This window comes from Pelophylax lessonae, assembly GCF_965119305.1.
Source record: "Pelophylax lessonae genome assembly, chromosome: 5".
Taxonomy (NCBI): Eukaryota; Metazoa; Chordata; class Amphibia; order Anura; family Ranidae; genus Pelophylax; species Pelophylax lessonae.
This window is the reverse complement of record NC_138772.1, coordinates 538587474-538611277: the sequence shown is the minus strand read 5'-3', so window position 1 is coordinate 538611277 and position 23804 is coordinate 538587474. Positions and strand designations below refer to the sequence as shown.

At 45.5% G+C, this 23804-nt stretch overlaps 1 protein-coding gene across 1 annotated transcript in view; it reads left to right on the top strand.

The window, feature by feature from the left end:
* The window catches only part of COL22A1 (collagen type XXII alpha 1 chain), a 624908-nt gene that overhangs the window by 268172 nt on the left and 332932 nt on the right, over positions 1-23804 (top strand). Inside the window, exons 7-13 of the mRNA XM_082257569.1 lie at positions 1314-1589; positions 1692-1772; positions 12884-13000; positions 14916-14951; positions 16201-16263; positions 17724-17762; positions 23565-23618. Coding sequence (XP_082113695.1) covers positions 1314-1589; positions 1692-1772; positions 12884-13000; positions 14916-14951; positions 16201-16263; positions 17724-17762; positions 23565-23618 — 666 coding nt within the window. The remainder of the gene's footprint in view (positions 1-1313; positions 1590-1691; positions 1773-12883; positions 13001-14915; positions 14952-16200; positions 16264-17723; positions 17763-23564; positions 23619-23804) is intronic.

Below are 23804 nucleotides of genomic sequence, written 5' to 3'. Positions count from 1 at the left end.
CGGTACGTGTGTACGGGGCTTAAGGAAAAAATGTTAATGTAAGTAGGCTGCAGCCTCCCTAAACTAAAGCCAAAGGCTATATAGGAATGAACAAACAAAGGAAGGAGGGAAATGGCGCCGTCTACTGGAAGAATAACCAATCAATAAAGATAGGCTACGGTATGGATGGTGGTAAATTAGGTGGCGGACATCAATAATATGAGAAAATAATAAATATTGTAAGTGACAAAATGTGTACACTAAATACAGTGACTGGTAGGTAATAAATAAGCAATAAAATGAGCAATAAAATATATAAGTACACTGTACCTCATACCATATTTATAGTGTACTTATATATTTTATTGTACACATTTTGTCACTTACAATATTTATTATTTTCTCATATTATTGATGTCCGTCGCCTAATTTACCACCATCTATACCAAGGGTCTTCAAACTACTGCCCTCTGTTATTCAGGAACTACAACTCCCATCATGCCTAGTCATGTCTGTGAATGTCAGAGTTTTACAATGCCTCATGGGATGTGTAGTTCTGCAACAGCTGGAGGGCCCTAGTTTGAGGATCCCTGATCTATACCATAGCCTATCTTTATTGATTGGTTATTCTTCCAGTAGACAGCACCATTTCCCTCCTTCCTTTGTTAATTTCAGATTTTGGCTCCAAACATTTGAGTGGAGATCTGCAGGGGTGCCCGGGAAGAAAGGAGATGCTTAAAGAATGAGTTTGTCAACGATTGATCTTCATTGGTCCGGGACATACATATGAAAAAAAGTGAATGCATCTCCTTCCTTACGGGCGCCTCTGCAGGTCTTCACTCTTCTAGAGAGGCTTTCCAGAGGCTTTGGTAGTGTATTTGTGGGACTTGGTGCCCAATAAGCCAAAAGAATGTTTGTAAGCTCGGGGATGGCATTCCACTTCATCCCAAAGGATGTTTAGAAGGGGGTTGAGGTCAGGACTCTGTGCAGGACACTCAAGTTTCTCCACACCTAACTCATCAAACCATGTCTTTATGGAGTTGGCTTTGTACATAGAGTATAGTCATGTTGGAACAAAAAAGGTCCAAATTGTTGGAAGGGCACAACTGTCTAAGCCATCTTTATATGCCATAATGTTAATAGTACCCTTCACTGAAAACACCTAAATTTAAATATTTGGAGGAGGGGTTTCCACATGCATTTGGCCATATAGTGTAGGTATGATGATCAGGTGCCCACAAATGGTTGACCATACGGTGTATAAAGCTACTAGTTGGCAGCTGTGTAAACGTTGGATGCATGAACTGATATTGCTTTTGTGTTCGGTCATACAGGTCTCAATGAGGCTGGATGGAGAGAACAAGGCTTTGGAGTACAGTTCAGTGGGTGTCACAAAGGACGCAGTGAAAGCAAACTTTCGAGGAGCCCAAGTTAGCGAGCTGTTCGATCGTAACTGGCACAAGATTGCCATCAGCGTGCAGGCAAAGACCGTCACCTTGTACATCGACTGTAAGCTGGTTTTGACTTTGCCCATCGAAGAACGTGAGAACATTGACATCCAGGGAAAGACAGTGATCGGAAAACGTCTGTATGACAGCGTTCCTGTTGATGTAAGTCGAAGCTTCCTGGCAAACGATAAAATGTTTCATTATGGACATTATCTTATTTTATGCGCAGAACCTGTGAGCTAATCCTCTATGTTTACCTTCCAGTTTGACCTCCAACGTATCGTCATCTACTGTGACTCAAGGCATGCTGAGCTGGAGACCTGCTGCGATATCCCTAATGGACCTGTATGAACCTGTATTTATATTTATTTATATATACATATATATATATATATATATATATATATATATATATATACACACAGTATTTGATAATAAATTATGATACATTGCATCACATATATGTAACCTAAATTGTTCTGATTTTATTTTTGCTGTAAAAAATATCAGTTCTAAAAATTAAGGAAGAAAAAAAAATCAGTTAACTCCCTGGATCAATTTTTAACAATGTTACATCTTATGGGAGTGTCCTACAAGAAAAATCGATTCCCACCATCAGGGGCTTCTGTGAAGTCCTGTACCCCAGAGGCGTAACTAGAACCTTCATGGCCCCGGTGCAAGAAACCATGAAGGGCTGACCCCTGGCCGGAGCCCTTCCCTTCAAGCCTGGGGCTCTTCCCACTGATCCTGGGGCCCTTTACTCCCATTGCGGGGCCCTTTATTACATTCCCCGCAGCGGGACCCTTTCACAATTTCTGCAGTGGGCCCCCTTTCTGCCATCTTGGGGCATCCCCACAGTGGTGGAATGCCAGGGCCCAGTTGCAAGTGTGACCTTTGCGATCCTGGAAGTTCACCCACTGGTGTCAGTCGTTTTTATTTTTTGGTATTTTAATTGTATTATTTTTTATCATTTTATTTTATTTTTTTTATAATGTCACTGACTATGACTCTGTCCATTCAGAAAAGGAAGGAGCTAGTAAATTACTTATTTACCGACCCCCTTCCTGGTTCTCTATTGTGACGCATCCCCTGCAGCAGCCGGCAGGAGAGGGGAGGGAGTACAGGGGGAGGAGGGGCACAGTGAGACGGGGGACAAGGGAAGCACACAGGGGCCCAGAGACAGCAGAAAACAAGTGAACTGGATAGGAGGAGTGGCGGGGGCAGCACACAGAGGAACCAATCTCCTCCATTTTCCTCTTGCAGCTACAGGAGGAAAAAGGAGGACAGTGATTTCTCTACATGCTACCCAACCCCCACCCGCCGCCCCTCCTATCCAGGTGTACAGGGGAGCCGCATGGGTCCCCTGGAGCATGGGACCTGGTTGCAATTGCAACCCCTGCAACCCCTGTAGTTACGCCCCTGCTGTACCCTATATATTGGTGAAAGCCTTTCTGCCACATTCTTGAGCCATTACTTTCCTCTTCCATCTGTGTTGGATTAACTGTTGCAGTTACTGTCTTCTTACCAGTCAGATGCTGTTTGGACACATTGCTGTATTCCTTCTTGTGTTTAATGGAAACAGGAACACGTACTGGAAATTACATCATAACACTTGAATGCAAGCATACTACTGATGCCTAGTGGCATAACTAATAATTACAGTTTAATAATCGACTAGGTTTATATACAGTATACTATACATACTGTATACATACTATACTACATGAGACACATTCAGTGCCCACAGGACATATACAATATTTCTGTCAGGATCAACTGTATTTTTTTTTATACTTTTTAAATATATACACTATATTGTCAAAAATATTGGGAAGCCTGCCTTCATACCCACATGAACTTTAATGGCATCCCAGTCTTAGTCCATATGATTCAATATTGAGTTGGTCCACCCTTTGCAGCTATAACAGCTTCAACTCTTCTGGGAAGGCTGTCCACAAGGTTTAGGAGTGTGTCTATGGGAATGTTTCACCATTCTTCCAGAAGTGCATTTGTGAGGTCAGGCACTGATGTGGACGACCAGGCCTGGCTCGCAGTCTCCGCTCTAATTCATCCCAAAGGTGTTCTCTCGGGTTGAGGTCACGAAGGTCAGTCAAGTTCCTCCACCCCAAACTCGCTCATCCATGTCTTTATGGATCTTGCTTTCTGCATTGGTCCAAATCATTTGGTGGAGGGGAGATTATGGTGTGGGGGGTTGTTTTTCAGGGGTTGGACTTGGCCCCTTAGTTCCAGTGAAGGCATCAGCATACCAAGACATATTTGACATTTCTATGCTCCCAACTTTGTGGGAACAGTTTGGGGACGGCCCCTTCATGTTCTAACATGACTGCGCACCAGTGCATTAAGCAAGGCCAATAAAAACATGGATGAGTGAGTTTGGGGTGGAGGAAATTGACTGGCTTGCAGTGCTGACCTCAACACGATAGAACACCTTTTGGATAAATTAGAGCAGAGACTGCAAGCCAAGCCTTCTGGTCCAACATCAGTGCTGACCTCACAAACACGCTTCTGAAAGAAAGAATGGTCAAACATTCCCATAGACACACTCCTAAACCTTGTGGACAGCCTTCCCAGAAGAGTTGAAGCTGTTATAGCTGCTAAGGGTGGGCCAACTCAATAGTGAACCCTACGGACTAAGACTGGGATGCCATTAAAGTTCATGTGCGTGTAAAGGCAGGTGTCCCAATACTTTTGGTAATATAGTGTATATATCAAAGCACTTTCAATGACTAATTATTATAATACAGGGTTTAATACCAACAGTTCGCAGAGCCCTTTAGAAAAATAAAGGTAGACAGTACAATTACAGCACAATTCAGTATAAGATGGTTCCCAGGGCCCTGCTCATAAGAACTTAAAATCCAAAAGGGACAAGCAATTGTATGGGAATGAACTGATGAAGAAGGTAAAGCTTCAGTTGTTAGGTGGAGGTAGAATACGCTTCCCTGAAGAGATGAGTTTTCAGGGAGGACAGAATAAGAGATAGTCATACACAGTGGGGCAGATAGTTTCAGAAGATGGGGGAGGCTCTAGAGAAGTCCTGGATGTGAGCATGGGAAGCTAGTGGACAGGAGGTCTTGGAGCGGAGAGGATGGTTTGGTTGATATTTTCAGACAAGTTGATGATGTAACTGGGGGCAGAGCAGTGGGTTGAGTAGCATGTTGTTATCATTTAAAATTGTATTAGTTGGGCAAGCAAAAACTAGTGGAGTGATTGGCAGAGAGGGGTGGTGGATACTGAGCAATTGGTAGGGTGGAGCAAAATTCATGATAGGCTGAACAGGGGATTGTCTGTGTTTAGAGCCGGTTCACACTACTCCGACTTGTCAGGCGACTTGGTCACCTGACAAGTAGTGCTCCATGGTGTGCAATGGAACTGTTCTAATCAGAGCGACTCAAGTCGCTCCGACTTAGAAAAAGGTTCCTGCACTACTTTTGAGTGAAGTCGGAACGACTTGCATTGACTTCTATTATGAGAAGTCGTTTGCAAGTCGCGATGAAGCCATGCTGCACTGGCGACTTCAAAATCGGGGCGACTTTGAGTCGCCACGGTGTGAACCGACTCTTAGGTAGGCCAATGAGGAAGGAGTTGCAACAGTCGAGGGATAAGATACAACAATGGAGTGAATTAGTAGCTTAATGGTGTAGTTGGTTAAGAACGGGCACATTTTGGAAATGTTACAGAGGTGACAGTGTCAAGATTTGGACAGTGATTGGATTTTGGTCTGACTGAACAGGTCAGAAACCAGGGTTACACCTACTGTCAGGAATCTACACCAGGGATGGCCAGATCTGCATGGCTACATTCAGGAGCCTGAGACCAGACTGTATATTTTAATTAAGATTTATTTACAGTGAAACCAAATTCCCCAATTCCCAATCACCAGCGAACATGAAGATACAAGTGAACCATAACCCAAAGACAAACTACTTAACAAACTAACTAGGGAACTACAGTGCAACCAGCAGGTGATCCAGGTCCTGACACCTAGCATCCTAGCAAGAGTGGGGGGAAGGATAGGTGTATGAGGAAATATCATGACCTCAGTTTTGGAAAGATTGAGCTTGAGTGGTGTGACATTCATACTACATGGCAAATTAGGTATAATGTAGAGAAATTTAAGGTATTGCACTTGGGGGCAAAAAAAACATAAACACAAATTATGCTCTGGGGGGGGGGGGGGGGGCCTGGAGGAATCCAGGATGGAGAAGGATCTGGGGGTGCTAGTAGAAGATAGACTAACCAATAGCATGCAATGTCAAGCTGCAGCTGTCAAAGCCGGCAGAACATTAGCATGCATAAGGAAGGGGATGTACTCCAGAGACAAAGCAATAATCCTACCATTTTATAAAACCATGGTCTGACCACATCTGGAGTATTCTGTCCAGTTCTGGTCGACAATCCTCAGAAAGGATGTGCTGGAACTGGAAAGAGTCCAAGGAAGGGCAACTAAACTATTTAGGGGACTGGAGGACCCTAATTACGAGGAGTGATTACAGGCCCTTAATTTATTCTCCTTGGAGAGGAGACGCCTGAGACGGGACATAATAGTGATTTACAAATACCTCAATGGTGATCCCAGTATACAAAAAAAAATATTTAGTCTCAAGGAGTGCAAGAGACCATGCGGTTTATCCTTAAGTTGCGTAAGTGGTTCTAAACTGTAAGGGCGGTGAGAACGTGAAACTCTCTTGCACAATTGGTGGTAGCTGCGGGGAGTATGGCTACTTTTAAAAGACTCTTGGACGTGCATCTCACAGATCACAACATTCAGGGTTATGGGGAAATGATCACGCCACTGACACACACACACCTGAATAGGTTGAACTGGATGGACTGTTGTCTTTATTCAACCTCAACTACTATGTAACCAGTGTTGGGGGTAACTAGTTACAAAGTAACGGATTACAGTAACTACATTACTTTTTTTGGTAACTAAGTAATGTAACTACCGTATTTATCGGCGTATAACATGCACCTAAATTTTAGGGCAGAAATTTCAGGGAAAAAGCTGAAATTTAAAATAAACAGCTTTAAACTCAGAACATTTTTTTAAAATTAAATGTAGTCTTACCAGTGCCCACAAATGCAGCCTCATCAGCGCAGTGTCCTTAAATGCAGCCTCGCCAGTGCAGTGCCCATACATGCAGCCTCCCCAGTGCAGTGCCCATACATGCAGCCTCGTCACTGCAGTACCCATACATGCAGCCTTGCCAGTGCCCATACATGCAGCCTCGCCAGCGCCAGTGCCCATACATGCAGCCTTCGCCAGTGCCCATACATGTAGCCTTTGCCAGTGCCCATACATGTAGCCTTTGCCAGTGCCCATACATGCAGCCTTTGCCAGTGCCCATACATGTAGCCTTTGCCAGTGCCCATACATGTAGCCTTTGCCCATACATGCAGCCTCGCCAGCGCCCATAATTGCAGCCTCGCCAGCGCCACTATACACATCACTAAAGATCTCCAGAAAGCAGTGCCGAGAGGTAGAAGGGGGCGGGTGGCGCCGAGAGGTAGAAGGGGGCGGGCGGCGCCGAAAGGTAGAAGGGGGCGGGCGGCGCCGAGGAGAAGGAAGTCCGCACTCTCATCGGAAGTCCCGGCGCCTATGATTGACGTCAGCATAGGAGGCGGGACTTCCGATAACAGCACGGACTTCCTTCTCCTCTGCGCCGCCCGCTCCCTTCTGACTCTCTGCGCCGCCCGCCCCCTTCTACCCCTCGGTGCTGCTTTCTTGACATTTTTTTTTTATATCGGCGTATAACACGCACAGCTACTTTTTCCTCCATTTTTAGGAGGAAAAAGTGCGTGTTATACGCCGATAAATACGGTAGTTACAATACTAATATTGGTAACTACACTACTTTACTAGGCTATAGGAGGAAACTACACTACTTTACTAGGCTATAGGAACGCGCTTTCCTGCGTTACCCAAGCCGTGCGATACAATCGTTATTTCGAAGAATAGAGAGGGATGAAGTTTATGACTTTTTGTTGCACTTTATGTTTTATTCTGTTTTTTCAGGTTTTGTTCTCATGTTTCCCAAAGCCTGTGTTTATACAATAAACTCTATGCAGTAAGAGTGTCGTGTATCTTCTTCTACACGGTCAATTAAGAAAGAGGAAAGTAAAGTAATAAGTAGTGAAGTTACTTTTCAAATGCAGTAACTATTCAAGAAAGGACAGGTCTGAGCAGGAACCGGGTGAGGGGTCCAGCACCAAAAAACCGTGCTTCCAAATATAGAAGGGGGAGAAAGAAAAGAAAACAAAAGGAGAGGAGGGAGAAAGAAAGGAAGAAGGAGGAGAGGGGGCAAGGTAGAAGGGGAGAGGAAAAAAGAGGGGGGGGGGAGGAGGGCCCAGAAGGGAAGGGGGGAAAAAAAGGGGAAGAAGGAAAAAACAAAGGCAGAGGGACAAGGGGAAGAAGGGCGGGACAGAGGCCCGCAAGAGGGGAATGAAGGTGAAAAAATCAGGGTAGGTAAGGAAAGGGAATTTAGAAAAGAAAGGGGAAAGAAAAGAAAATGACGAAAAAGGGAAGAGAGGAAAGAAATGAGGGCTAGTGGGATTTTTGAGGTACTGTATTTAAAGATGAATTGACATCATATATATAAAAAATATAGAAATTTATTCTTTAGATTAAAAACATGACAGGAATAAGACAACACATGGACATAAATAGAAAAAACATATATAGAGCAGTATATCAGGAATATACAATTAGGTTTCTAGTAGGCAATATCAAAGTGCAAACCGGTGATTTGCACCAAAAGCACCGGGTAATGACCCGACATGTTTCGCGGTATTCAGGTATCCGCTTCTTCAGGGGTATGTTGGTTTTACAGTAGATAAATTAGCCTTAGAAATCCTATGAAAAAAGGGGAGGTAATACATTAGAACAAAACAACATTATTGTATAAGGAAGTTTGAGAACATTCACCGAAAGTGTCTCAGATCTCCATCACCTTAAGACATGCAAGAGTGGTCACCCAGTGAACGCCTCCCCCACGAATGTGGAGGGGGTGGAAAAGAGGGCAAAAACCATATGTGAATATCACACATTGGCAAATACCTGGATATAGCGTACTGGCTGCTCAAAAAGTTGCCTAGAGGCTGTTGGTTGGTCTGTAAAGCATTTTATCTCTGAGAGACATAAAGGGGTAACATTAGATTGTTATATAAAGCAAAGAGATCATCTGAAAAATGATGGTGGGTGCCGCACTTAAATGAATCTTACCAATACTGGGCAACAGAAATTAATGGTGTAGGTGCGCTGGGGTAGGTTTACAGGCATAGCATCCTCTCCAGCTATGAGAGGTGTCTAAACACCCTAGAATTCAAGGCGCACCAGCGCTGGTATATCTGTCAGCTAAATGGCAGGAAGGGTAGCGTACTGAAGGGTGATTCACCCTGTTCGTCCTTCCCCGGTGGCTCACTGAGGAGCGTCTAGATGGAATGGAAAGAGCTGAGTATAAGCAAGGGGAAAAACTTAACATAGTGCAGCATTTGAAAGATCTCTTCCCCGAATGGGGCTCTGTAGTGCTTACCGTGTGTAGTATTGAGTGGCGTCAACCCCGGCAACTGCGGAGGTAGCACCGTCTCGCCGCTCTTAAAACACCCACTCAACCCGGCGTGCATACGCACTTCCGGGCGGAAGTGACGTAGGCTCGCAGGGTCAGGTCCCTGACGGAGCATCCCAAGAAGCTGGGCATGCGCCGTGTTGCACAAAAGATCAGCCACAAACGCGGCTGTTATGCAACCACATGACCAGGCACGAATTGGGTTACCAATCGTGTCAGTCAGTCCAGGGACCACACATCCGTGGGGAATGCCGGGCAATGACACCCCCTGCCGTCAGGATGGAGAATTGTGAGACCGGTGAATGTGCAAAAGACTTCCCTAAGTGCAAATGCAGAGAAACTTGTTACATATCATATGGGTACTACAACCCATAAACAATAAGCATATGAATAAGCAATTACATCCTTTATTGAAACACCCATAACAATACTTCATTTAAGTTGTAATCATGGTATGTTGTGTAGCCCCGTAGATAACCTACATCACTTGGAGCATAAACAACAACCAAAATTAGACAGCACAGAAAAAACTGTGTAATATATTACAGACATAAATAATGTCACAAAATCTGCTTGCTGGTATAGGATAATGACCTGTAGATGGCAATCCTGGGGGGAAAAAAATTAAAGAAAAATTTTTTATTAACAAAATAAAAATAAATCAACCAATGATGACATATTCACCCTCCAAGAACAATGGGGCTGTGGGAAACTCACAAAAACTCCGAAAAGATCCAGACATCTTGTGCGCTGAGTCAGCATGACAGCCGGCCTATTGGACCCACCCAGGAACTCCCAGGGGGTAGATGACAGGGTTGTCTCATTTTTCGTCCTGGAGGTCATTCCTCAAGACCCCCGGGGTGGAAATTGGGACAAGCGCATCTTGCAAAAAGAATCCTATTGGATCGAAGCATTAGACGCTACCAAACCCCCAGGCATAAATGAAATGGTCTCCTACAAACCATTTCTAGGTTAACAATGCGATGGGTTCTGTTTCCACCCTGTCATCTACCCCCTGGGAGTTCCTGGGTGGGTCCAATAGGCCGGCTGTCATGCTGACTCAGCGCACAAGATGTCTGGATCTTTTCGGAGTTTTTGTGAGTTTCCCACACCCCCATTGTTCTTGGAGGGTGAATATGTCATCATTGGTTGATTTATTTTTATTTTGTTAATAAAATTTTTCTTTAATTTTTTTCCCCCCAGGATTGCCATCTACAGGTCATTATCCTATACCAGCAAGCAGATTTTGTGACATTATTTATGTCTGTAATATATTACACAGTTTTTTCTGTGCTGTCTAATTTTGGTTGTTGTTTATGCTCCAAGTGATGTAGGTTATCTACGGGGCTACACAACATACCATGATTACAACTTAAATGAAGTATTGTTATGGGTGTTTCAATAAAGGATGTAATTGCTTATTCATATGCTTATTGTTTATGGGTTGTAGTACCCATATGATATGTAACAAGTTTCTCTGCATTTGCACTTAGGGAAGTCTTTTGCACATTCACCGGTCTCACAATTCTCCATCCTGACGGCAGGGGGTGTCATTGCCCGGCATTCCCCACGGATGTGTGGTCCCTGGACTGACTGACACGATGGGTAACCCCATTCGTGCCTGGTCATGTGGTTGCATAACAGCCGCGTTTGTGGCTGATCTTTTGTGCAACACGGCGCATGCCCAGCTTCTTGGGATGCTCCGTCAGGGACCTGACCCTGCGAGCCTACGTCACTTCCGCCCGGAAGTGCGTATGCACGCCGGGTTGAGTGGGTGTTTTAAGAGCGGCGAGACGGTGCTACCTCCGCAGTTGCCGGGGTTGACGCCACTCAATACTACACACGGTAAGCACTACAGAGCCCCATTCGGGGAAGAGATCTTTCAAATGCTGCACTATGTTAAGTTTTTCCCCTTGCTTATACTCAGCTCTTTCCATTCCATCTAGACGCTCCTCAGTGAGCCACCGGGGAAGGACGAACAGGGTGAATCACCCTTCAGTACGCTACCCTTCCTGCCATTTAGCTGACAGATATACCAGCGCTGGTGCGCCTTGAATTCTAGGGTGTTTAGACACCTCTCATAGCTGGAGAGGATGCTATGCCTGTAAACCTACCCCAGCGCACCTACACCATTAATTTCTGTTGCCCAGTATTGGTAAGATTCATTTAAGTGCGGCACCCACCATCATTTTTCAGATGATCTCTTTGCTTTATATAACAATCTAATGTTACCCCTTTATGTCTCTCAGAGATAAAATGCTTTACAGACCAACCAACAGCCTCTAGGCAACTTTTTGAGCAGCCAGTACGCTATATCCAGGTATTTGCCAATGTGTGATATTCACATATGGTTTTTGCCCTCTTTTCCACCCCCTCCACATTCGTGGGGGAGGCGTTCACTGGGTGACCACTCTTGCATGTCTTAAGGTGATGGAGATCTGAGACACTTTCGGTGAATGTTCTCAAACTTCCTTATACAATAATGTTGTTTTGTTCTAATGTATTACCTCCCCTTTTTTCATAGGATTTCTAAGGCTAATTTATCTACTGTAAAACCAACATACCCCTGAAGAAGCGGATACCTGAATACCGCGAAACATGTCGGGTCATTACCCGGTGCTTTTGGTGCAAATCACCGGTTTGCACTTTGATATTGCCTACTAGAAACCTAATTGTATATTCCTGATATACTGCTCTATATATGTTTTTTCTATTTATGTCCATGTGTTGTCTTATTCCTGTCATGTTTTTAATCTAAAGAATAAATTTCTATATTTTTTATATATATGATGTCAATTCATCTTTAAATACAGTACCTCAAAAATCCCACTAGCCCTCATTTCTTTCCTCTCTTCCCTTTTTCGTCATTTTCTTTTCTTTCCCCTTTCTTTTCTAAATTCCCTTTCCTTACCTACCCTGATTTTTTCACCTTCATTCCCCTCTTGCGGGCCTCTGTCCCGCCCTTCTTCCCCTTGTCCCTCTGCCTTTGTTTTTTCCTTCTTCCCCTTTTTTTCCCCCCTTCCCTTCTGGGCCCTCCTCCCCCCCCCCCTCTTTTTTCCTCTCCCCTTCTACCTTGCCCCCTCTCCTCCTTCTTCCTTTCTTTCTCCCTCCTCTCCTTTTGTTTTCTTTTCTTTCTCCCCCTTCTATATTTGGAAGCACGGTTTTTTGGTGCTGGACCCCTCACCCGGTTCCTGCTCAGACCTGTCCTTTCTTGAATAGTTCAATAGGGATGTTGGTACACTGATCAATTTTTTCAACAAACACCCCCTTATGCAAATGCAGTAACTAGTAAAGTAATCTCGTTACAATTTACAGAAGTAACTAGTAACTAGTTACATTTTTTGAGTAACTACCCCAACACAGTATGTAACTATACTGATATGCCTATTAGTGGTTTAGTGATGCTTTAGAGATTGATGGGGTAAGCAGTACAGGTAAGTGAAGATGAATATTTGGGTGAGTAGAGAGAGTTGGGTGTCATTAGCTTAGAGATTGGAGACCATAGAAGGCCATCAACTGACCCAGAAAGGAGGTGTAGCTAGGGAGTAGAAAGGGTCCAAGGACAAAGCCTTGGGGGACCTCTGCTGGGCTCCTTCTTGGTCTTTATATTTAACAGACTAAAAGTGTGAGAATAAGAGAAGTCCATTGTTAGGGTTTTACATACACCTAATTATGTGTTTTCTTTTTTATAAATGGTAACCCACCGAATGACCCATAGAATCCCAAACCTGTTTTCTTAGTTCTTCTTCACCATCTTCTTCTAAATTAAGTCATGATTACCCCAAAATAGATTTTTATGTATTAATCTATTTATAAATGCACTTGAATACAATTTTGAAATGTGATATCATTCTTATTATTTTTTAGTGTACAGTGACTGTAGTCACAGAGCCCCCACCCATCATACCAACACCAACAGCAGTGGAACATAGGGGAACTGAAAACAGCACCATCAACTGCTCCCACTGCCCATTCGGGGAGAAGGTATAGTACAAAGTTATTACTACTTCCAGGAGAAACCATTTGTTTAATGCTGTATGAGATGTGTAAAAGTGGACCTTTCTGAAACTGTATAAGTCTGCATGAATAGATTCCTGACATGTCACAATATACAGTGTGGTATTGGGGTGATTATACTCATCTGGTCGGTGCTTTTCCAATGCGTTGCACCAGATCAAACTACATTTTAGGGCATAAAAGCCTACTTTTTTTAAATAAAACAGAGAGTTCACATAGACATCAGTTGCCCATGCAGGGGTTTCCACCATCAACATCAACTGCCATCTGAAAATACCAAGCCACCTGGCTACCTTGTGAGCAGCACCTCTGCTCTTCTTACCAGTCCCTCTGACTGTACTGTCCAGCTCTCCTGGTTCATTTGGCTCCCGCCTTTAGTCGCAGTGCCCTGCTGCACGGCCAACTACTGGCCTCTGGTTAAGGGTTCTCTTGAGTGCCCTGCTGCACGGCCAACAACTGGTCTCTGGTTAAGGGTTCTCTTGAGTGCCCTGCTGCACGGCCAACTACTGGCCTCTGGTTAAGGGCTCTCTTGAGTGCCCTGCTGCACGGCCAACAACTGGCCTCTGGTTAAGGGTTCTCTTGAGTGCCCTGCTGCACGGCCAACAACTGGTCTCTGGTTAAGGGTTCTCTTGAGTGCCCTGCTGCACGGCCAACTACTGGCCTCTGGTTAAGGGTTCTCTTGAGTGCCCTGCTGCACGGCCAACTACTGGCCTCTGGTTAAGGGTTCTCTTGAGTGCCCTGCTGCACGGCCAACTACTGGCCTCTGGTTAAGAGTTCTCTTGACTCCCCTGACTCCTGGAATGAGACCTTCTTTCCGCAGGCTGGGGCACCTCTGACCCCTGGTTAAGACCTTCTGACTCCTGGCTGAGGCCCCTCTGACCCCAAGGTGAGAATTCCTCCAAACTGGGAGCCCTGAGCTATCCTCAGGCTTGAGTATATAACAATCCTGCACACCTCACACAGGCTGCGGACATCCGGTAAAATCCAGACATGGAATTGAAGGTTCCGTCCCACCCAAGACACTTTGGAAGTTAGAACCCGATAGAACACCTTAGGGATAAATTAAAGCAAGACATGCATCAGCGAGTTTGGGGTGGAGGAACTTGACTGGCTTGCACAGAGTCCAGACCTCAACCCAATAGAACACCTTGGGAAGAATTAGAGCAGAGACTGCAAGCCAGGCCTTCTCATCCACATCAGTGCCTGACCTCACAAATGCGCTTCTGGAAGAATGGTCAAACATTCCCATAGACACACTCCTAAACCTTGTGGACAGCCTTCCCAGAAGAGTTGAAGCTGTTATAGCGGCAAAGGGTGGGCCAATTCAATATTGAACCCTACGGACTAAGACTGGGATGCCATTAAAGTTCATGTGCGTGTTAAGGCGGGTGTCCCAATACTTTTGACCATATAATGTATGTTCTTTAATAGCTACAAAAATATTGATTTTGTGTGCATCAAATGTCTTTGCAAACCAGTGGCAGTGCTGTGCATAGCCTGTGCAGAGAGCAGAGCTGTGGGAGTGGCCCAGCAGGCTCCACCCACTACAGGCTGCCTGCAGAAAACTACAGGAGGGGGCGGAGACCAGACCAGTCACCCTGCACAGGGAGAGAGAGCAGAAGTGACTAGTCTTTATTACAGGAAGCCAAACACTGGATTGCTGCACAGATCCAGAAGAAATACACAAAGCACACCAAGATTTAGGAAGAATACACAGGATAGATGGATTTAGATAATAATTACTTATCCCGGAGTTCAGCTTTAAGGAAAAACTGAAATGATAACTTAAAATATCTGCTCACTACAAATACACTTTACACCTTCTTTATTATGTTGTCCAATGCATGCTAGAAATGTAATCAGTGTTTGTTCTGTGTTTTAGGGTGAAATGGGTTTTCCTGGTCCAGTGGGCCCCAAGGTAAGCATTATATAGTATGCAGTGTAGACAGGGCCGCTGATGGGGGGGGGGGGGGACCACCAGTCCTCCTGTAGGGAGCCTGGGCCCTGTGCGGCTCCCTGCAGCAGCTGAAAGCCAGTTTCTCCCACCCCTGCCAGCTTTCAGCTACTGCAGGGAGAGACACAGGGCATCGTTCCTGTAATTGCTTGTCTGACACCGATCCCCCTCCCTGTTCTGCCTGCTTCTGATCCCCTCTTTCCCCGTGTGAATCACTGACCCCCGAGAAACCTTCCGAATCACTGACCCCGAGAAACCTTTAATCACTGACCCCGAGAAACCTTCTGAATCACTAACCCCTGAGAAACCTTCTGAATCATTGACCCCTGAGAAATCTTCTGAATCACTGACCTCGAGAAACCTTCTGAATCACTGACCCCGAGAAACCTTCTGAATCACTGACCTCGAGAAACCTTCTGAATCACTGACCCCCGAAAAACCTTCTAAATCACTGACCCCCAAGAAACCTTCTAAATCACTGACCCCCAAGAAACCTTCTAAATCACTGACCCCCAAGAAACCTTCTGAATCACTGACCCCCGAGAAAACCTTCTGAATCACTGACCCCCGAGAAACCTTCTGAATCACTGACCCCCGTGAAACCTTCTGAATCACTGACCGCCGAAAAACCTTCTGAATCACTGACCGCCGAGAAACCTTCTGAATCACTGATCCCCGAGAAACCTTTAATCACTGACCCCGAGAAACCTTTAATCACTGACCCCCAGAAACCTTCTGAATCACTGACCCCCCGAGAAACCTTCTGAATCACTGACCCCCGAGAAACCTTCTGAATCACTGACCCCCAAGAAACCTTCTGAATCACTGACCCCACGAGAAACCTTCTGAATCACTGACCCTCGAGAAACCTTCTGAATCACTGACCCTCGAGAAACCTTCTGACTCACTGACCCTCGAGAAACCTTCTGAATCACTGACCCTCGAGAAACCTTCTGAATCACTGACCCTCGAGAAACCTTCTGACTCACTGACCCTCGAGAAACCTTCTGAATCACTGACCCTCGAGAAACCTTCTGAATCACTGACCCTCGAGAAACCTTCTGAATCACTGACCCCCGAGAAATCTTCTGAAACACTGACCCCCAAGAAACCTTCTGAATCACTTACCCTCAGCAAGTCTACAGAGTTCCATATAAATGGAAGGATATTACATAAAGCAGTAAAAATGATGATCACACTTTTTCTTCCGCAGGGGGAAATCGGAAGTCCGGGGCCTGTCGGACCTTCAGGTCTGAAAGGAGAGAAAGGAGAGTCGGTAAGTCTAGTAACACGGAATTGTTAATTGTACAACGATTTTGTATTATCTTTGTGGTTGGCGCTGTACCTCCTTTTAAGAGGGGCTGGTATAGTAGTTGATGGTTAAAATCAAGGGAGTTGAGTGTGTGCTAGGTTGGCTATACGGATTAGACATGTGCAATTCATTTAGTTAAGGAGCGATCGCGGGTGCCCGGCAGCAATCGCAGCCACTGGCCCCATAAATCAGCTTCCCAGCTGGCAAATGGGGGCGTATGTGTGTCTCCGGCAGCACGCGCACGCCCCCAGGATCGCTCCCACACACCGCCGTAAAGGTACGGCGATTCGTGGGAACCTGCCGCCGTATATCAACGGCGGCGTGTTGGCAAGTGGTTACCAAGGACTCTCTCCAAACTAAGGGCAAACCCCACCTTAGATAGTTGTTGTTGGAACAGGTGTCTATCCTAACCAGGGCCGGTGCTTCCACTAGGCAAACTAGGCGGCCGCCTAGGGCGCAGCCATGGCCAGTGCTACATTCCTCTCCTGTCACCTCCTCATCCCCTGTGGATGTCACCTCTAGAGAGGGGGGCACTTTGTATATGAAGATGTGTGTACAGTTAAAGGGGGGCAGTGTGTATATGAAGGGGGTGTAGGGTTAAAGGGGGGCAGTGTGTATATGAAGGAGGTGTAGTGTGTATAGGAAGGGGGGTGTAGGGTTAGGGGGCCGTGTGTATATGGGGGTGTAGGGTTAAAGGGGGGCAGTGTGTATATGAAGGGGGGTGCAGGGTTAAAGGGGGGCAGTGAGTATATGAAGGGGAGTGTAGGGTTGAGGGGGGCAGTGTGTATATGAAGTGGGGTGTAGGGTTGAGGGGGGCAGTGTGTATATGAAGCGGGGTGTAGGGTTGAGGGTGGCAGTGTGTATATGAAGGGGGGTGTAGGGTTGAGGGTGGCAGTGTGTATATGAAGGGGGGTGTAGGGTTGAGGGGGGCAGTGTGTATATGAAGGGGGGTGTAGGGTTGAGGGGGGCAGTGTGTATATGAAGGGGGTTGTAGGGTTAAAGGGGGGCAGTGTGTATATAAAGGGGGGTGTAGGGTTAAAGGGGGGCAGTGTATACAGAAATGGGAGTGTAGAGTTAAAAGGGGAGGTCATTATGTACAGGAAGGGGGCAATGTGTACAGTTTTTTTTTTTTTGGGGGGGTGCAAGTAGCTGGTCTTGCCTAGGGTGCAAAATAGTCTAGCACCGGGCCTGATCCTAACCATTCTAAGGTTCTTCCTCACCTCCTGTTCCGGTGACAACTGTACCCTTTTGGAGTTGCCATTATTTCCATCACCACAAATAGAAAAAGTAAATCCCCCAAGCGGGGACACAGACAGCAATACTAGACCTTTCCCTACACTATCCAAAAATTGGTTTGAGGAACACCTTAGGTAAATATGGGGAATATTAATGCTGCATGTATCTGTTTTTTTTTTTTCCCACAGGGGAGAAGTATTGCAGCAAAAGGAGACAAAGGTGACCAGGTAAACTATTTGAATCCTCCAAGGCATTTTTGGAAAGGAATTAACTAAAAAGTTATGATCTGGTGCCTAGAATTCTATGCCTCCATCCCTTATATCTACCACAACCAAAACAAATGCCCATGGGTTTTTAAATGAGGTGCAACGTTAAAGAGATTTTGTATAAAACATTGGTGTATTAACATTACATGATAATCTCGCAATCAAAAACAAGCTGGTAGATGATGTTCGACATACAGCAGGTAAAGACATAAAGTCTTGACGCGTTTCATTAATAACCTTCACTCCTTCAGGTGTAGATGCACGATTTTATATGGGTGACATCTACTCCTGAAGAGGTGGAGTGAGTGCTCCAGACCAAGCCTTCAGAATGCAGGGGGAGCAATCAAACCTGTGGCCTGTGCAATCTAGAACAGCCCAAAGAAATCAATAGTTGCAGGGCCGTCTTTAACACAGGGCAAAAGGGGCAGCTGCCCCAGGTCCAGTCATTTTGTGGGCCCAAAGCAGCTGCCCCTTTAGCCTGCACTGCCTGCAAATAGTTGATAAGTGGATTCGGGAGGGCCCAAGAAAATATTTGCCCATGGTCCAATCAATATTAAAGAGGGCCCTGAATAGTTGCTCCAATGATTACAGAGGAGCCAAAAAGAAGTACATTTACCTAACTTTCTAGCAACCTACCTAGGAGAAATACTGTATATACACTGCCTTGAAAAAGTATACATACCCCTTTAAGGCATTAAGGATAAGGAATGAAGGCAGTTCTGAAGGTAAAAGGCGGTCCAACCCACTACTAGCAGGGTGTACCTAAAAAACAAGCCAGTATTCATACCCCTTACAATTTTCCACATCTTGTCATGTTACAACCAAAAATGTAATTGTATTTATTTGGCATTTTATGTGATAGACCAACACAAAGTGCATAATTGTGAAGTAGAAGGAAAAGTGATAAATGGTTTTCAAAATTTTTTACAAATAAATATCTGAAAAGTGTGGCGTGCATTCACCCCCCTTTACTCTGATACCCCTAACTGAAATCTAGTGGAACCAATTGCTTTCAGAAGTCACCTAATTAGTAAATAGAGTCCACCTGTAAACACCTGTGTTTCATTTAATCTCAGTATGCATTTAAAGCTGTTCTGTGAAGCCCACAGAGGTTTGTTAGAGACTCTTAGTGAACAAACCGCATCATGAAGGACAAAGAAACACAACAGATAGGTCAGGGATAAAGATGCGGAGAAGTTTAAAGCAGGGTTAGGTTATAAAACATTATCCCAAGCTTTGAACATCTCTTTGACTCTTTTCAACCCATCATCTGAAAATGGAAAGAGTATGGCACAACTGCAAACCTACCAAGACATGGCCGTCCACCTAAATTTTTTTATTTTTTTCAGTTACCTTGTTTTTATTGAACATAAACTTACCTTCCTTCCTCTTCCTCCTTGTGCGGCCACGGCCCCCGACGTCACTTCCTCCTTTGCATTGCGTCCTGGGAGACGAGCGTCATCAATCCCAGGATGCAATGGGAACAGCCCCGGCCGCTACTCTGATTGCCGATCGCAAATCTACAGCGCATGCGCGAGATTGCGAACGGCATTCTGGGTAGCCAGGAACCTGGAAGAAGGACACAGCGGGGGACACCACGGCTTCAGATGCCCACACCGGAGATGGCCGCGCTCTACAATAAGTTTTAAAGGTAAGTATTTATCTTTATTCTATAACTGTATTGACATGTAATGTGGGGTTAGTGTTAGGGTAATTGGGGATAGTTTAGGATTAGGGGGGAATTTTAGTTAAAAAATGTGTATGTGGCCGGAACTCCGCTTTAAAGTACTCATTTTCTGCTATCAGTTGCTAAGGGTAACCCAGGGGAATCCAGAAAGTGTTATATGCAGCAGTCTCCTAGGGGGCGGTGCTACCTAACTATATAGAGCCATCCATGGCCTTTTTATTGATCTAAATATTTGATCACCCTTTTATAAATCCAAATTGAAAAACACATTTGGCGTTTTCATCATTTAAAGTGATGCTTTGACACGCCACGCTGTTTTCTCGAGTTCTCCTTTAGCTTTTTTTTCTCTCTTGGTTTTGAACAGCACAGCCATTTATTTTTTATTTTTCGGCTTTGACAAAATCACAAACTCTCCCCCTCCCCCCCACCCCTTTTATTCCATCTGACATGTTTTGCGCAGTTTATTATTATCAGCCTTCTATTAGATAAGAGAGGGAAAGTGGTGTTTATGCTGAACATTATGTTAAGCGTAAAAGTTACAAAAGTGATTTATTTGGGAGAGGGAGAGATTGATTGATGTGTCGGCGGCGGCACAAATAACAGCTACATAATGTTGGCGGAGATTCTAAACAACATGAGTCATGTTACATAGTTCCACTTACAAACCGCACCCGGGGGAAATCAGACAAGCGCGGCACAATCAAGTGTGCGACGTCTTCACATCAAACACTGTAAATAAACCAATTTTTGAAGCATTTTTGGCTTTAAAAAAAAAAAAAAAAGTGTAAAGTTGATGATCTCAAGATGTTCCATCCTTCACATTGTTGTCTGTGTTTATAAATGGGCTTAAGATGTTTAACGCCGAGATGCTTCCGTTCCATATTGATGCCTTTAAAGTAATCAATGCCGTTTATTTTGTTTCTTTTTTTTGCCTCCGTAAAGTGGATCTGCAGGCAAAACCTACCGATTCATTTCCCATTTAGATATAGGCATTGTGGGATTAATGTGGTGCTGTGTTGCAATGCCATTTGTAATTCATAGCATAAGGAACAAACTTTTCAGAGAAAGGGAATACGATAAAACACGTGGCCACCCGCAAAAACTAGAGGAAAAATGGTTTAACCTAAACCACTTGCCGACCGCCGCACGACTATTTACTGCGGCAGTCAGCCCCTCCTGGGCAAAGCAACGTAGGGTTACGTCGCTTGCCCACGAGCCTCTAGGGGGCAAACGCGCACCGACGGGGGCAAGCGCGCGCAGACGGAGGCGCGCTCCCGCCACCGCTCGTTCATTGAGATCCCCGCGCAAATGACCGGCGGCTCCGAAGTCCGCCCACCACTCGCGATCTCCCGCTGCAGAGGGAGAAAGGCAGGCGGCTGATGTAAACTAAAGCCGCCTGTCATTCTCCCTGATCTAACTGCAGAGATCATACGATCCTGCTATGTAGGATCGTATGTCTCTGTGATTACATCACAAGCCACACCCCTCCACAGTTAGAATCACGCCCCTAGCAGTGCTGTATTTTGGCCTAGGCCAACAAGGCCCAGGCCTAGGGCAGCACTTTGCAGGGGGGCAGCAAAAAAGCCCCCCCCCTCCACCTGAGACTTTATTGGCCACTGGTTGCTAGAGCCGCCTCTCTCACCCCCTCTCTCTCACCCCCCCTCTCTCACCCCCCCTCTCTCTTTCTCTCCCCCCTCCTGTCTCTCTCCCTCTCTCACCCCCTCTCTCTTTCTCTCTCATCCCCCCCTATCTCTCTCTCTCTCATCCCCCTCTCTCATCCCCCCTCTCTCTATCATCCCCCTCTCTCTCGCTCTCTCTCTCATCCCCCTCTCTCTCTTATCTCCCCTCTCTCACCCCCTCTCTCACTCTCTCTCTCATCCTCTCTCTCACTCTTTGATCCCCCCCTCTCTCTTTCACCCCCCTCTCTTTCATTCCCCCTCTCTCTATCCCTCACCCCCTCTCATCCCCCCCTCTCTCTCCCTCCCTGACCCACCCTCACCCCCCCTCTTGTGAGATCTCAGGGGTTCATGCTGGGACTTGTTGTCCTTCAATTTTGGAAGTAGTCACATCCGTTAAAAAAGGAGTGGGGCAAATTTACAAAGGGGGGGGCGCCCAATTTTAGTTTTGCCTAGGGCAGCACAAAACCTAAATACACCACTGGCCCCTAGGCTGACACTTAACCCCTTGATCACCAATAAAGTTAACCCCTTCCCTGCCAGTGTCATTTTGACAGTAACAGTGCATATTTATAGCACTGAGTACTGTAGTAATGTCACTGGTACTCCCAAAAGTGTCAAAAATGTCAGTTAGGGGTCCGATATGTCCGCCGCAATGTCCCAGTCCCGCAAAAAAAAAAAAATCGCAGATCGCCACCATTACTAGTTAAAAAAAAACAATAAAAATGACAAAAATCTTTTGTCATAAATAACTTTTGCGCAAACCAATCAAAATACGCTTATTGCGATTTTTTTTTTAACAAACATATGTAGCAGAAAACAAATTGGCCAAAAATGTTAAAACATTTTGATTTTTACATTTTTTTGGGGGGGAATTTCATATAAAAAAATATGAAAAATATTGTTATTTTTTCAAAATTGTCGCTCTTCTTTTTGTTTATAGCGCAAAAAGTAAAAATCGCACAGGGGATCAAATACCACCAAAAGAAAGCTCTGTTTGTGGGAAAAAAAGGACGTCAATTTCATTTGGGTAAAGTGTCGCACGACCGCGCAATTGTCCGTTAAATTCACGCAGTGCCGAATCGCAAAATAGGGCCTGGTCAGGAAGGGGGTAAAATCTTCAGGGGCTTAAAGCGGTAGTATCCCGCTTTTTTTTACTTTTACCTACAGGTAAGCCTATAATAAGGCTTACCTGTAGGTACAATTAATATCTCCTAAACCGGCACGGTTTAGGAGATATTTGCACTGCATGCAGCCGCTCACGCGAGCGGCGCATGCGCTCTGAAGGTCCGGCGGACCTTCAGCTTCCCTTGCCGGGAGCTTGCCGGAAAATCACTCCCGCGCGCACGTCATCGCGGCTCCGGCCAATCACAGCACCGGAGCCGCCGAACCTGGAAGAGACGGCGAGGGATCATGGCAGCGCCCGCAGCGATGTCCGGGGGTCTGTGTCGGAGCTTCGTTCTGAGGTAAGTAATACATAATGCGATGCATACTAGCTCATTATGCCTTTGTCTTTGTCTTTTTTGTTTGTGTTTTTGGGTTTACAACCGCTTTAAGTGCATCCACTTTCTTTGTATAGATTCTCATATATCCATACCATAGTAGAGCTACAATGTTCCAATGTAGTGGAACATTGTTGACAATGTTCCACTTCTATTTCAAGCAGCCTCAGCATCATTCAGAAGTAACTGGCAGGGGTTGGGACCCAAGATATAGGGGGGAACAACCAGGGACTGACTGGCAGCTTTTGGCCCAGCGGACAAGTATAAACCAGAGGCCCATGGTGCATGCCCCCCCTCACACTCTCCCTCTTCCCGGCCTCCTCCTGACCCCCATTTCAGGCTGAAGTTCTGCTCCAGGTACTCTCTACTTACAGACCCGAAACCGGGTTCCTGACCTGGCTCGCAGGGGGCGGTTGGGGGGAGCTGGGGCATCTTGGTTGGGGCTCCAGTGGGGCATGGAACTGGCCTCTGCTCAGACACCATTTACATGATCCATGCCTGGTGGAGGCTTTGGGCTGCGCTCTATCCATTTCTTCAACCTGGACTCAGTAGGTCAGCGGCAGGGATTTTTTACTTTTCTTTACCAGGAATCCTTTAGGCATGCCTATGGCAGAAGTGGTGCAGTCTTTTTACGGGGCATCATTGCGGCCCAGGGGGCAATTGCTCCCCTGTCCCCTGGCCCAGTCCTCACCTGGGACCAACACACCCTAAGAGTTCCCCTGGTTTAATCTGGTGTAAAACAGTCCAACCTGGAGGCTGATGGATGATTACCTATGTACGTATACTTGACTTTGTTCTTCAGTTTTCATTTTGAAGCCTATGATAAAATCAGACTATATGTGATATTAGAAGGCAAATTGTGAACTATAGATGTGATTCTCATCATTATATGTTTTAGGGAGAAGAAGGCAAAGCAGGCATTCCTGGATTAAGAGGAGAGAAAGGCGAAAAGGTAATGAAAAGAAAATTGCAATGGCTCTTAGAGGGACCTACAATCTGCAAGAAGCAAGCTATTATAGCGCAGCTCTAATGCTGCACAAATATGTATTCAGTGAAACTAAAATCTCTTTAATTAGCATTCTGAATGGGTTTTAAAAGAAAATGATTGGGACTTTACCTTGTACCAGAGTCAATAGTC